This window comes from Sparus aurata, chromosome 8, assembly GCF_900880675.1.
Source record: "Sparus aurata chromosome 8, fSpaAur1.1, whole genome shotgun sequence".
Taxonomy (NCBI): domain Eukaryota; kingdom Metazoa; phylum Chordata; class Actinopteri; order Spariformes; family Sparidae; genus Sparus; species Sparus aurata.
Genome location: NC_044194.1, coordinates 1,346,779 through 1,361,154, shown reverse-complemented (window position 1 = coordinate 1,361,154; position 14,376 = coordinate 1,346,779). Strand labels below are relative to the sequence as shown.

The 14,376-nt window shown below is 41.2% G+C and overlaps 2 protein-coding genes across 2 annotated transcripts; both read right to left on the bottom strand.

Moving 5' to 3' along the window:
* Positions 1-628: 628 nt before the first annotated feature.
* On the bottom strand, positions 629-3,368 carry LOC115586197 (nuclear factor 7, brain-like). Its single transcript, XM_030425020.1, has 2 exons — positions 3,073-3,368; positions 629-2,983 (listed from the first exon to the last, which is right to left on the bottom strand). Exon 2 carries the CDS (start codon positions 2,964-2,966, stop codon positions 1,578-1,580), a length of 1,389 nt encoding a protein of 462 aa, XP_030280880.1. The 5' UTR covers positions 2,967-2,983; positions 3,073-3,368; the 3' UTR covers positions 629-1,577.
* A 2,365-nt stretch (positions 3,369-5,733) lies between these two features.
* calml4b (calmodulin-like 4b) lies at positions 5,734-13,618 on the bottom strand. Its single transcript, XM_030426450.1, has 5 exons — positions 13,480-13,618; positions 13,334-13,364; positions 11,187-11,327; positions 8,930-9,118; positions 5,734-6,177 (listed from the first exon to the last, which is right to left on the bottom strand). The coding sequence occupies exons 1-5, from the start codon at positions 13,480-13,482 to the stop codon at positions 6,080-6,082; spliced, it is 462 nt and encodes a 153-aa protein (XP_030282310.1). The 5' UTR covers positions 13,483-13,618; the 3' UTR covers positions 5,734-6,079.
* Between the last annotated feature and the right edge of the window lie 758 nt (positions 13,619-14,376).

The following is a 14,376-nucleotide window of genomic DNA, read 5'->3' as shown; positions in this document are numbered from 1 at the left end:
GCTTTCCTCTGTTACAGTCCAGATTCACTCTGATCCTCTGGAGCTTCTTCTGCACTACAAGATCAGTGGATGGAGCTGGTGGTGACCGCACTGAGTATTTACCTTTGTATAACGTTATTCTCCATAATCCAGACTTAATGAATCCCTTCCTCTTGACAGACTCTGCTAACACACCCAGTTCCCAGCCTGTACTGTCTCCAACCTCGATGTCCCAGCTGTGAGTCCCTGAGTTAAAGCCCTCAGAGCCCAGGACAGACCAGTAACAATGAAACCTCTCTGGATTATCAGGAAGCTTCTGTCTCTCTCCTCGTCTTACACTGCTCAGATCTTCAGACAGGATGAGTTCTGGACCAGCAGTGTTTGGGTCCAGAACCACAGGAGTGTAGGAGACAGTGTGGATGCTGTTCATCATTCAAGGTCTTTTACCAGAATATTACCTCAAATGTGATTTTTTTTATTTTTTTTTTAAAATTGCCAAGAGGGGACTTGCATCCTTCAGTGAAATTTAACTATCAAAGAGGGGACTTAAATACACACACACTTTTTGTCTCTGATTTTTTTTTTATCTTAATAATAAATCTCATTTTCATTACTCCATTTATTCATCATTTAACAAGATGTGCAGGGAAGTTTGGAACTTTTTTTGACTGGAAACACAGTTTGAATAAAAAAATTCATTAAAATTGTCCATCAGTCATTTTACATGTTCACATGCAGTGTGGAGGAAACATCAAGCCTTCAGTCAGTCAGAATTGATTTGTTTATTTGTGCCCATCTTTTGTTTGGTTCTAAACACACACACACACGTCTATATGCCAACAGGGCACTACATCTTTCTACAATAGAACTGAAAGTAGAACAGAAAAACTTATTTTAAGGTCTTTCACTATAATGTTACCTCAAATGTGTTCTTTAGATTTTTTGAAAGGACTTGCCAAGAGGGCACATCCACACGCGTCACATTTAGATCAGAAAAAAATTCAATTACTCATGAAAAGGTCACCAATAGAAAACACAAAGCAAATTGTCAAATACAAAAAATAAAAAACAGTGACAGAAAAATAAACGTACATGTTTTCTGAATGATGAGACAACAGGAGGAGCAGGTGAAGATTTACTCCAAAAAAGGTCACTGATATCATTTTTCTGTCGGAAAAAAAATTTTTCAATCTAAAACATCGGCAGAGCTTGTAGAATGGTGTAGAATAAAAGTCTCTATTTACTTTAAAAACACTATGATTGTAACTGAATAATTTTAAAATGATGATCAATATCACCTTTAAGAAAACATCATGGATACAGTTATCCTGTTTACCTCTTGAACGGGAACTTTGTCAGTTTTTAACCAGCTCTGTGTCACAACCATGATGGTAATTTATGCAAATGAACAACAGTAAACTCTCCATTTTGCCCAAAACCAGGACCCCACACTTTTTTTGCCATCAAACTCAGATTGTAGAATTGAACAGCACAGTCCTTTTACTCCGTTTTCTCTGCTCATGTAGCATCATTTTTAAACAAATTGTGTATATCTACATGGCTCCATTTTATTTAAGGGCAGTCTTTCCAGAGATTCTTTATCTGCTCTGTTCCACTCTCACACACACCTTCAGAGGTGATATCTTCAGTTTATCCACAGTGGCAATGTATGGAAACATCCTCTCAGTGAAAGTGTGTGTGAAGGTGTGTAGGTGTGTGTTAGTATCAGGATCAGAGAACGACAACTTTCCTCTGTTCCAGTTCAGATTCACTCTGATCCTCTGGAGCTTCTTCTGCACTACGAGAACAGTGTCAGGAGCTGATCCTGACCGCACTGAGTATTTACCTTGGTAAAACTTTATTCTCCATGATCCAAACAGTATGCGTCCCTTCCTCTTGACAGACTCTTCCATCACACCCAGTAACCAGTCTGTACTTTCTCCAACCTCGACGTCCCAGCTGTGAGTCCCTGAGTTAAAGCCCTCAGAGCCCAGAACAAACGTGACAACACCAAACCTCTCTGGATTATCAGGAAGCTTCTGTCTCTCTCCTCCTCTCACACTGCTCAGATCTTCAGACAGGATGAGTTCTAGACCAGCAGTGTTTGGGTCCAGAACCACAGGAGTGTAGGAGACCATGTCCTTCATCTTGTTCCAGATGTTGAAGCTCAGGTTGCCCAGGTGTTTGGCCTGGTCTATCAGAGCTCCTGAGGGCAGCTGTGGATCCTCCAGCAGGGGGCGCTGCTGGACTCTTTCCACTGCAGCCTTGTAGTTGTGCAGGAATGAGACGTCTTCAGCTCTCAGCTCCTCCTCTGTGGCTCTGACTGTTTGTGAAAGAGCTGCTATCTCTCTGCTCAGAGCCTCCATCTTCTCCTTCATCATCTGACTCTTCTGCTCCTCTTCCTCCCTCAGTGCAGCCATCCTGGCCTCCTCTTCCTCTTCTAGAAACTGGTGCAGCTTTCTAAACTGCTTCTTGATCTGCTTCTCTGTGTGTCGGGCCTGGACCTTCATGTGTTCTGCTGTCTGATCAAACTCCACTTTAACTTCTTCAAAAACCTTTAACTTCATCTTTAAAGGCTCCAGAGTTTCCTGAAGTTTCTTCTTACGTTGTCGTGCAGCTTCATCGATGGGTCTGACTGTGTGGTTGGTGTGTTGTTCTGAGTCTCTGCAGATGTGACACACCGGCTGCTGATGGTTCAGACAGAAGAGTTTGAGTTTCTCAGAGTGCCGACTGCAGAGATCCTCTGAAGCTCTTTGATGTCTCTCCTGTAAGAAGGTCTCACACAGGTTCTTTAACACCAGGTTTGGAAGTGGAGGATCCATTGAATATCTTCTCTTACAAACTGGACATTCACGTCTTTTTCTCTCTGCCCACCAGCTCTGCAGACAGTCTTTACAGAAGCTGTGGCTACATGACAGAACGACAGGCTCTCTGAAGACATCACGACACACCGGACAGCAGAGATCCTCCTCTAACCTGGAAGCCATTTTGTCTCTGAGTGACGCTGTGAACACAGCAGACAGTACAGTCAGTCACAGCTCCACTTCCTCCTTCACTTCACTGAAGTTTACTTTGAGTTCTGGTCGGACTCACCTTCAGTGTGTGGAGCGTTTGCAGTGTTGTAGTTTCCTCCTCCTCTCTCCTGTAGATGAACTCACTCACAGGACGTTGTTAGTTCAGTCTGAAGGTGGATCTGATCGCCCGTGTGTCTTGGTACTAAAGAACAAACTGTTTCCTGGTTTGTCTCCTGTGAGTCAGGTGAGCAAGGGGAGTGTTTCAGTCCAAAGTACTGAATTATTGCTGGTAATGTACCTTATAGTGTAGCTGGCTGCTGCCTGGGTACAGTACTTGAGTCTGATCCGTCGGAACCAAGTGATCTGGATTGGAATGGAAGAGAGCCGTTGTTCACTGAACAGCGAAATAATTTAGACATTTGTTTAACATCTGCTAACTTTTGGAGGGGCTATAGTCCAACACCAACACCACCTTGACTAGTGCTGTTAATCACACTATTATCTTTACATTTGAGGTTCATAAGAGAGAGGCACTTAAACAAGAAGGGGACTTCAGTCAGAGGTTTAATTCAGGACACGGAGGACACAGAGCAGTTTTTCTTTCGTCTGGTCTGGTGTCCACCCACAGTTTTGCAGCGAAAAACGTTTGTAAAACTGTTGACAGGACACAAAGAACTGCAAACAAAAGTTGATAATGATTCGATGACTTTATGATCAATGGAGGTTTTATATGGGAAAAACTTTCCGAAAGCCGAGAAAAACTATTTCAAAAGTTGTGACGTCATCACAATGTATAGTTGTAGAACGTTTTTGGTGATTGTGCTATGCAAATGATTCTAACTGGTTTGAGTGGACGCCATCTTTCCATCTGGTATCTAGTTCTTCCATATAAATCTATTTAATCAGATCGACTGAAGACAAGTGCAGTGTACACTTTGGCTGAGGGTAACGCCTGGATGAACTCTTTCAAGTGCCCAATTATCAGCATCAACAAGGTCCAAGACAGCAGGCTGGTGAAGCCCTGACAGCTCAGAGAGAGAAGAGACGGAGTTTCATCATCTGAATGTCGCACATAAAACTGGTTCAAACCAGCTCCAGAGGAACAGGACAGAAAAAATCTGACAAATTCATAAATCCATGCTGTCCTCGAGGGTTAACATAAAAGAGGTGTCACTGAGGATTACAGGAGGAAGGTTCCAGTGTTTTGTGTCCTCACTGCAGACGAGTCAGAACCCAGCTGATGGGTTTTCCACGCTCTGCGAAGCTCTGTTAACAAGAAATGACAGGATGGTTCACAGTGAAATAATCTTCTCCTTCATAAAATGATTCAAACTGTGTTTGCAGAGCAAAATGTCAACACGCAGAAAGAAGAGATGTTTGCAAAGCGTCAGGTTGGTGAAACTTAGCCGGGATTTGCATGTTACAAACACCAACAGGCCCCAGGATGATGAAATAACTGTCTTATATTTAAATGCTACAAGACACAAATGCTTCACAACATCATTTAGCGGAGCCTTTGTTCAGCCTAATTACACTCTGTGTTCTATGGCATTTTAATGGGGCTTGATTTCAGGCAGGTGGGAACAAAAACAGGCTTTTCATTGATGATTTTGTTGTCTGAAAGGAGCTCTCATCACTTGGAGCTTGGTACATAATTAAGAAAATTGAAGCTCCATCAGACGCTGGTGTCCAAAACACAATGCACACTTTTTCATCTCTCAGGTCAATGTCTCCTTCATATCTGGACAAGCGGCAGGTTCGACTTACACTTTGTTTATTCAATAATGTTTCAGCCATCTTTGAGATTGAGGGCTATTTGATGTGTTTGGTTAATGTCACATATATTCAGGCCAACAGTAACTCTGGTCTGAACTCTGATACAGGACAAGCGGACACACAGTGAATGTGCTTTCCCTGAATGGGGCTTTTTCTATCTGGTGTGTTCAGTAAGGATAGACAAAAGAAACCTGAGGACACCAGATTACTGTGAAGTGAGGAAAACTCTGGTACTGATGTCGACAACATGGCTGAACGTTGACTTTGTTAATATTCACTGAACGAGGCTGCAGAGCGTTCAAAACTTCCTTCAATCAGAGAAACGTGAACAGGGTCCAAACAGAGCAGAGCGTCAGGCTGATAAAACCTCAGACGTTAACTCTGCAGCAAGTGAAGACAGGATTCAGAGTGACTCTCGTCTGCTGTTCTCTGCTCTCTTAAGCCCTCAGAAAAGGGTGTCATCTTGCCTTGATTGGCTGTGAGGAGAACGCCCCCACCTGCTCTCAATTATTACTCAGGAGTCAGTCTGCACACCTGAACAGGTGATCTGAATCTCCTCCATTCAGTCTGGAGGGATTCTGACTCTCAGATCAAGTATTAAGAAATTTCCCCCCAAAAAATACATAAAACCTGAAAATTATTGACTTGATGTGACCTCGTGAAATCCCACAGCTGTACTCCAGATACGTTATGAGCTGTGAAGTTTATAAAGTAAATGTCTTCACATTGTTGATTGTCATGCTTGTGTCTTCTCAGCCTAACAATGGTCTTATTTTATACTGGACTGGGTTAAAATGTTGCCTGAAGATCCAAAAAAACCAGAAGATCATTTGCAACATTTATTCAATTCATTGAGGCAGAATGAGTGAAAACACCTGTGCAGGTAGAAACGGGTCTGATCAGTTGGATTTTAAAACTCAATACACACAGATGAACAAGCTAAAGAAAGATGAGACACAACATGTTTGTGATGCATTGAGCTCAGAAATTGTTCAACTTCCAAAACACAAAGGTTTTATTTTCTCAGGATGAGCGGTGACACAGGTGCTGAATGAGAGACTGATGTATGCTGCATTTCAATCAATGCAATCAATCCCTTTGGGAAAAATTACCATGGAACACAAACTCGAGGCAGCTTCATCTGTCTGTATGGGATATTTAAAAATGTTAAAACATAAATAAAATGAGTGACCTCATGTGCCGTTTTTCCTCCTCCATTTCTTTTATAATGCACAGACGCTGCACTGCTAAGACAAACATTATCAGATATAAAACAAACAGTGAAGGACATCTTTCAGTTCATGTGTTCATCAGCGCTTCTCAGACCAATGTGTCACCGCTTTAGCAAACTGCTCGCAGTGGACCCGCCCATCGGCTCCAACACCCGCCTCCTTCAGCAGTTCGTCCACTGAAAACAGAGGAACATGGCTGTCAATCAATGTTCATTAAATGAATCTGTGGAATTTTTCTCCTTATAGGGACCTTAAACACATTAAATTGTCCTGTGGCGTGCATGGTGCCTGTCCCACGTGGAAAGGCGGATAATGACCCATTTTTATGTTTTCTTGTTAGTCAGTGACTTCGAGTGGACGTAATGAATTCATTTAAAATCAGAATTCAGGAGTTGGAGTGTAAATGGATAAAAACATGGAGGAGGTTGGGGTAGTGGTCGGGTTGTTGTGTAGTCAGTTTTAATGACTACACAATTTAAGTTAGTTAATTGACAAAAAAGAGACAAAACACACTGTCAACTAATTTAAAAAGATAGATTTGATTGCTAGCTCTATTTTTCTTAAATTCTGTTCAATTTCTTGATAATCTTTGATGTGAATTTGTTTGGCCACGATAACCGTATAGCGCAAGTCTACTATCAGATTATCATAAGATAATGGTGCCCCATCGGAGGTACACATATAATGGTGCCCCGTGTGAGGCAGTGTACTGTTGGCAATCAATCATAAATGTGCAATATTGATTTCAGCACAATTTAGACAGTGCTAAAATTTGAGATTCACATCTTGAACCCTTTAGCCAAAAGTTGTACATCCAACCTCACTAATCTACTGTTATTATTTATTTTATTATTATTTCATTTTATTTGTATAGCGCTTTTCAATGACCCAAAGTCGCTCATTCACACACAGTCATACTGGTGGAGGTAAACTACGATAGTAGGCACATCTGCCCTGGGGCAGACTGACGGAAGCGTGGCTGCCATTCAGCGCCTACGGCCCCTCCGACAACCACCTCAAACATACAGCAGTCATACACATTCACACGAGGCAATGCGGGTGAAGTGTCTTGCCCAAGGACAAAACGACCATGATGCAGTTGGCCGAGTGGGGATCGACCCGCCGACCCTCCGAACATAGGCCGACCCGCTCTACCACCTGAGCCACAGTCGCCCCAAAGGTGTAGATGGTTATACTACAGGTGTAGATGGTTATTTGTACTTACAAACAATTGCAGTGTGATGAGAATTGATTTATAATCCATATATCATTTATAACCCATTTGATTTACCACAATCTTTTAGGTTCTTAACTGCCACTTTGAGCCATTTGCTATTGCTGCTATCAATTCAAGTTGAAAGTGCTCTGTAGAAATTATGAGAATTTGAGTTCAGCATTTGAATATCCCGTATTCAATGTATTGTAGTCAAGCTGTCATAATTTGATGACAATTTAAGTGTTCCTCATGTTATTCACAGCATGCCACCAGCCCTGTGATACATAGAAATGTATATTTAGCTGTTACTGCCTCACATTTTAGCCTGAGTAAGAAGTAGAACCAGAGATAGAGCCACAACTTGCTACCAGCCCAGTGAAACAAAGGTTTTGTTACTACAACATGTTCAGTCCAAGTCAACTTTAAGAGACAATCAGATGGCTAATAATAAAGACATGCACTATTTAGATGGCCTGCACTCAGCAGAGTTAGATCTTTGTTCACACAAGAAGGAGTTGTTAAGGCTTAGGTCAGGACGTCTCTCCCCACCACAGTCGTTCAGCCAATGTGATTCTGGTGACTCTGATTCACACTCCTCCCTTGATGAAAGGTTAATTCCCTCTCAGAAAATGTGAACAATTCTCAACTGACCCTGAGTCCTTGGGAATTAAGTCAACTCCTCAACCTCCACTGAGACTAAGAGATAACAGTAAAATGACTTCCCATCTTCCTGAAACAGACAGTGAGGTCACAGGTAGTTTATCCCCGAGAAGATATATTCCCCACTGCTCCCAGTCTCTGATGCATGACATCGTCAGAGCCCCTCCCACTGAAAGGAGGACCAGATCGGTCCAGGAGTGCTCCACCTCCTCTTTGCACCTCCATCAGAGTGATAACAGCTGTCCTGCCTCTCAGCTAGACAGAACTGCAGCATGTGATGTCAATGTCCATAGAAATGCTAGCTTAGAGTGCCCCCGCCTTTAAGAGCTTAAGTTTATAGCTAGGGACATTGAACATTTTGAGCTAGACAACTGTGATCACCATGTTGAGGATTACCTTAGTTAACTTGACCACAGTCTAACTGACTTGCCCCATACAGCCCAGAGGGAGAAAGTTAAACTTGAGTGTGGGAAAACCAGCTCTAAAGCTGTATGCAAGTTCATCACACAATCACAACCTCCCAGTGAATTTAACCTAAACCTCCCTTTTAATGTTTTAATGTTTAATGTTGCATAAACACTCCTTAATTGTGCCTCCTGAAATGCAGTGCCCAACAATAATAAACAAGCTCACTGCAAATATTTTTACCTAACAGGCAGATTTCTCAATTGTAAATATGTTTGTGTTGAGCAGTTTTGCAACTGTCTCTCTCATTTGATGAGACTGAAACGAAAACTTAATCTCATTAAATGAGTCTTTCATCTTCGCTTCTCTTAAATTATCCACAATAATTGAAAATCCCCACCAGACTCTGATTCTCTTAAATTTTGTGGAGGACACGTAACAGGATTAAAATTGAAGGGACAGAAATGAGCAGAATAAAAGAAAAGAGATAAAAACATCTGGAAACAACAGAACAAAGAAAACATCAACAGAAAACACCAGAGGATTAAAAACTGACGGGAGCCCAGAGGATTAAATATTACAAAATATATGACATTAATCTGAATTAAGTTCCGGATTTTAAAGAACAAATGTGGTTGTTGTCTCACCCTCTCGATCCGTCAGCTTCTCTCCCAGCCCGGTGAGTTTGGCTCTCAGCTCGGAGGCGAGGATGAAGCCTTTCTGCTCCTTGTCAGCCATCCTCATGGCCTCCAGGATCTCCTCCTCTGGCGCTTCCTGCTGGAGCTGCCGGTGCATGATGCTCAGGAGGGTAGAGAAGTCCAGTTCTCCAGCCCAATCTGCAGGAAAATATGATTTTTTACTTGAACTGGCATCTCTGATATCACCAGAAGAAAAGATAAGATGACTGATCTCTGCAGGAGGAAGAGTCAGAAGATTCATGGACGGAGAAAGTAATATCACACAGTGAATATGAGTTGTTCAAACGGTGAAGCAGTAGAACAGAATGTAAAGAGCTGTGCTGTCAGATAGGATGTTCAAATATGTTGAATAAACAGTCTGAGTGGAAACTGAGCTGGTAATTAGAGTTAATAAAGAGTTTCCCTTCAGATTTACTAAATATGTTTCAGACAAAGACGACACAAGGTCAAACATCTGAGGCTTCATGTATACAGACAGAAATATTAAAACTATAATAACATGTAGATGTTCCTGCTCCTGCCAAGAGAGAACTTCAAAACCATCTCAGTCAATTCACGACATATTTAGATTTCTCTCAACCGGCTTCTCATTGAGTTCAGTTCAAGCCCCAAAGACTCACCAGAGCAAATGTGAATTAATCCGCTGGTGAAAATAGTCCCCAACAAATTCCCTCCCGTTTCTTCTATTTTTAAAAGAAACTCGTGGCTAGCAGCTGTTTGAGGGAGATACTGAATCAATAACAAACATGGGTGAGGGACAAATAGACTTCATGTTTTCACACAAAGACAGAATTGAGTTCATGTAGAACATCAGCTGAATTAACAAGAAGGTCCAAATAATGCAGAATGAGTCAGAGACAGAGTTTCACAGAGTTTATAAAGTGTCTCCAACTCAACAACTCACTAAACTGACACATTTGTTAAGGGAGTCTGGGGACTTTCTCCACGGGGACAAAGAAGTAGCCTATATTGTTACTGTTTAGTGTCTTTGTAACATGTGACATGTTTAGATCAATAACATGTTTCTTCTTTCATAAATGGAGTGTAAATGGTGACATCAGTGTAAACAGTGTGTTCAAACAGCTGATCAATGTTGGCAGGTAAGACTTTAGCACTTTAGACACAGAAGCAGACAGGCTGGTACAGACATGCTGCCACAAACTGACACTTTTTACAAGGAGACAAACAACTTCAGCTGAAAGATTTAATGCTGAATTTACATCAAGGACACAATGATTTAGAATCTGCCAGAGACAAAGTGTCACAAAGTTTGTTAAGTTTCTCCTGAATTGCAAGTAAGTATTTTAAGTAATAACTCTTAAAATAACTACATTTGTTAATGGAGCCTCGTGATGGCAGATGTTGATACCAGGTCTGAACAGAACCTTAGAAACTCCACATGTCATCAGCACCACAACCTGCAGCCTTCTGTTGTTGTATCAGACGTCATTAGTTCAGCTGAACAGAACCACAGCTGGCCGTTTGGCACAGGTCGCCTCTCTGCTGCCATTAATTCTGACTGAAGCTCCTGTTTAATGTTCCTGTGAAACTGGGATGAGGATGAATGACGACAAAGTGTTCAGAGACACAATGATGGTTTCTGATTAATGGCAATTATTTCACACATATTTCTTTCACAGTGTCAGACGTAAATCTCACCCTGTAAAGTTATGAGCAACAGCAGTTCAGTTCAGTTCAGGCATTTGGAAATAAAAATTCAACCGAGTTGCCAGAATAAAATGTTATTCAGATCTGAATGTCGCTTACAAATCAAATCAACATTTTACAGAAATTGTCCTATCATGTCCACTTTACATGTATATGAGCTAATTCTAATGTCACAGCTGTAACCCAGTGTCCGTGTACAAGTGGATGTTTTTAATTAGACGTCAGGGTCCGTTTTCTATTCTTAATTGTGGCAACAGACGCAGGTCATTTAAGGCAAATCATAGTGTTTTCCTGACCAAGTGGTTTTTATGCTAAAGCCTAACCAGAGCATAAACCCAAAGGTTTAACGTAGGAGAAGATGTGTCTTTGAAAATATCTGGTTGTTTGATTAAAATTCAAAGGTCATTTATGATTTTGATGACGTGACAGCAGGACACAAAAACCACTTGGTTAACTTAAGGGACACTTGGATCTGAAAAAATAGGACTACAGACAGATGGGGTGAGACAGACAGACAGACAGACAGACAGACAGGTACCTATGTTATGGCTCAGCAGGTGTCGTTGGACCTCAGAGGGGGTGGGGTTTGACCCGAGGCATCGCATCACTGTGATCAGCTCCTTGGCTTCAATCTTCCCTTTACGCTGGCGGTCGTACAGAGAGAAACACTCCTTAAACTCTGCAACACACACACACACACACACACACACACACACACACACACACACACATACAGGTGAATACAGACAACAGGACACTAAGGTTCTCCACTCTCTCAGAGGTGACCTTCTTTTTCAGGTCAAAAAAACAAAAATAGAATAGAAAAGCTTCTTTTAAGGACTTGTGCCAGAATATTGCTTCAAATTTTCTTAAAGAATTTGCCAAGAGGGGACTAAAATCCTTCAGTGATGTCTACCACACACACACACTGTGATCATGTGCACATCCAGTGTGCATTGATATGAGACGTTAGATGAAAAAGTCGTGAAGGTTCAGAGAGGATTAAATACTATATTCTTAATACTTTAATACGCACAGCTCGGTGTTTGCCCTCAGGGTGAAATGAAGCATCACATTTATGTGTTATTAACAAAAGTAGTTTTAGAGTTTCCACATAATCCTTCATGAATCTGAAATGAAAGTCAATCATGAGAGCTGAGCAGATGTTGCTGCAGGAACACGAGAGAAAAAGTAAGAGAGAGAATACACTGTAAAAAATCATAATAATATCAAGTGGAATCCACGTATCTTATTCGGATAAACTCGATTTAAATATGCAAGTTTTAGGTGTTATGAGTTGATTCAACTTAAAGTGTATAGTTTATTTATTTTCAGACCACTTCCAAAATACCAAAATAACATCAGTCACAAAGTCTTTTGACTTTGAATGATGAGTTGATGAATGTTCAGAGTTCAATCAACTCATAGAAATGAGTTTCTAAAAAACATGATCAGCATAACGGCAGATGTCCCAGCATGCATTGTTTGAGAGGTAAATCTCTAAAGACTTTTTTACAGTTTGGAGAAAACATCCGTTATGGAAACTTTCTGCTTTCTATTCATTTTGAGGGAAGTCATGGCTCTTTTTTTAACTAACATGCTAACCATAATCAGGGTTGAGTTCAGTCTTTATTAAGCTTTTACACTTTCATTATCTCATCTTAAGTTGGTCAACATAATGTCTCTGTGTAAATGTTGTAACAAAGAAACACCAACAAGAGATGTTGCAATTAAATCTGACTCATATCTGAGGAAATTAAATGTAATTGTAATGATTGTTGTCATCATTGAACAATCGTTAATTCAACTTAATATCTTCAGATAACTGAGGATGTATTTTTAAGTTCAGTTAACTCTAAACTGTGTTTCATACAAAGAAAAAGAACTTAAAGAAGATTTTAAACACACTTTTCATGCAAAATTACATTAACTCAAATATTTAAGGTACAAATTGAAATTTGAAGTTGAAACCAGCCAAAGTTATTCACAGTGTAGTGTCTGTTTTAGCTCCTGGTTCTGGATTCTCCGGTCTGATTCAGCCTCAGTGTTTCCAGCAGCAGCTGTACTCGACCTGCTGAGCACAGTGGAGCATCCAGCAGCTAAACAGAGACGGATCGTTCACCTCCGGAACAGTGAGAAGATGTGTTTGATACTTGTCCCTGGACATAATCATGAATCTGTGAAATAATCACCAGATCAATCAACAATAAAAAAGATTCATTAGTTGCAGGCACGAATATGAGCAAACTGGCAGACTGCCAATCAATTAGTTAGTGAGCACAACTCATTAATGTAGCTGCAGAACTGGACAGTTTCACAGAAACAAAGACATGAAGCCCACATTAACTGGTCTTTCCTTTTCACAGAGACAACAGTCTGAATGTAGAGTCTCCTCGTTACACTAAAAGCTGCGTTCACAAGCTGAACCTTTGTGTTTAATCACATTAGCAGGTCGAGGAAGTCGGCCAACAGATCGCAGCGTGAATCAGCCTGAGCAGGAACAAGTGCTGCATTGTAATGATGCCGGCACACAGAAAACTGTGTAGTCTGATCAAATACCAACACTGCTGCGAGAAATCATCTAATAAAACACTGAAGGAGCGTCATCAGTGGCTGTTTCTACTCCAAAAACTGAGAGCAGTCATTCCTACAGCACCACGCAGCAGTCACATGTGAGAGTCTTACCATTAATCTGATCCTGTGTCAGGAACTTTGCCTGGGATGAGAAGAGACAAACAGCATGAGTGAACAGTGATGAAGCAGGAAGTAGGTTGCAGGTGAAATCTGGATGGCAGCATGAAGCTTCACAGAGGACTCAGTCATTATCTCACCATGGTGTCAGCGTGTGTGAGAGCAGGCGGCTCTCAACTCTGTTACTCAGCTCAGGAAACTGATCCCAGCCGGTGTAAGATGAGGAACGTAATAGAGGTGAAGTGGACGGAGGATCCTCGCTGGGACTCCATGTGGACGAGCAGGACACGCCCCTCCCTCTGATGTCACGCTGCTGCTTATCAGCACGACTTCTACATGAAACAAGTTGGTCCAACATGAGGTTCAACTCAGCCTGACAGATGTTATCCAGCAAAAAAATACTGGAAATAATTAAAATTAAAATAATGTTTGTTTGTTTTTTGGAGTTATAAATGCAGAGCAGTGTTCGGGTAACTTGTTACAAAGTCATCTACTCAGGTACTCGGGTTACATTTTTGCTGTGAGCAGTAGCATAACATCTTACTTTTGCAATTCAAGTAATCTGTTATTTAGTTTTTCACAAAAATAATCCTTTACTGGAAAAAACTTGTTGTCTTTCCCTTTTGTCGCCACAAAAATGTAAGCGAAGGTAAACCTACAGGTGTGTCAGTGCGGATGGGTAGCGAACTAATTCAGTGAAGCGAGACGGCAGCAAGCAGCTTAACTTTGTGGAAATATTCACATTGTTTTGGAATTTTCGGGGAGAACAACATCTCGTGTAATGTGGCATCTGGACAATATAACCGCAATGAGTCACAGAGAGGTTTCATGTGACTGGTGATAACTCTAAAGTACTCTAACTTGGTCTCTGTTGATTATAAAACCTTTTACTGTAAGCCAAAAGTATTGATTTTTATCATTTGTCTTATGTTCACTGTTCTGTTGGGCTACAGCTGGAGAAGTCGCCTCTCACTGTGAACACTGTGCTCAGTCTGACCAGAGCCGACCGGACTTTCACACTGGGAGCGCTTGTTTTC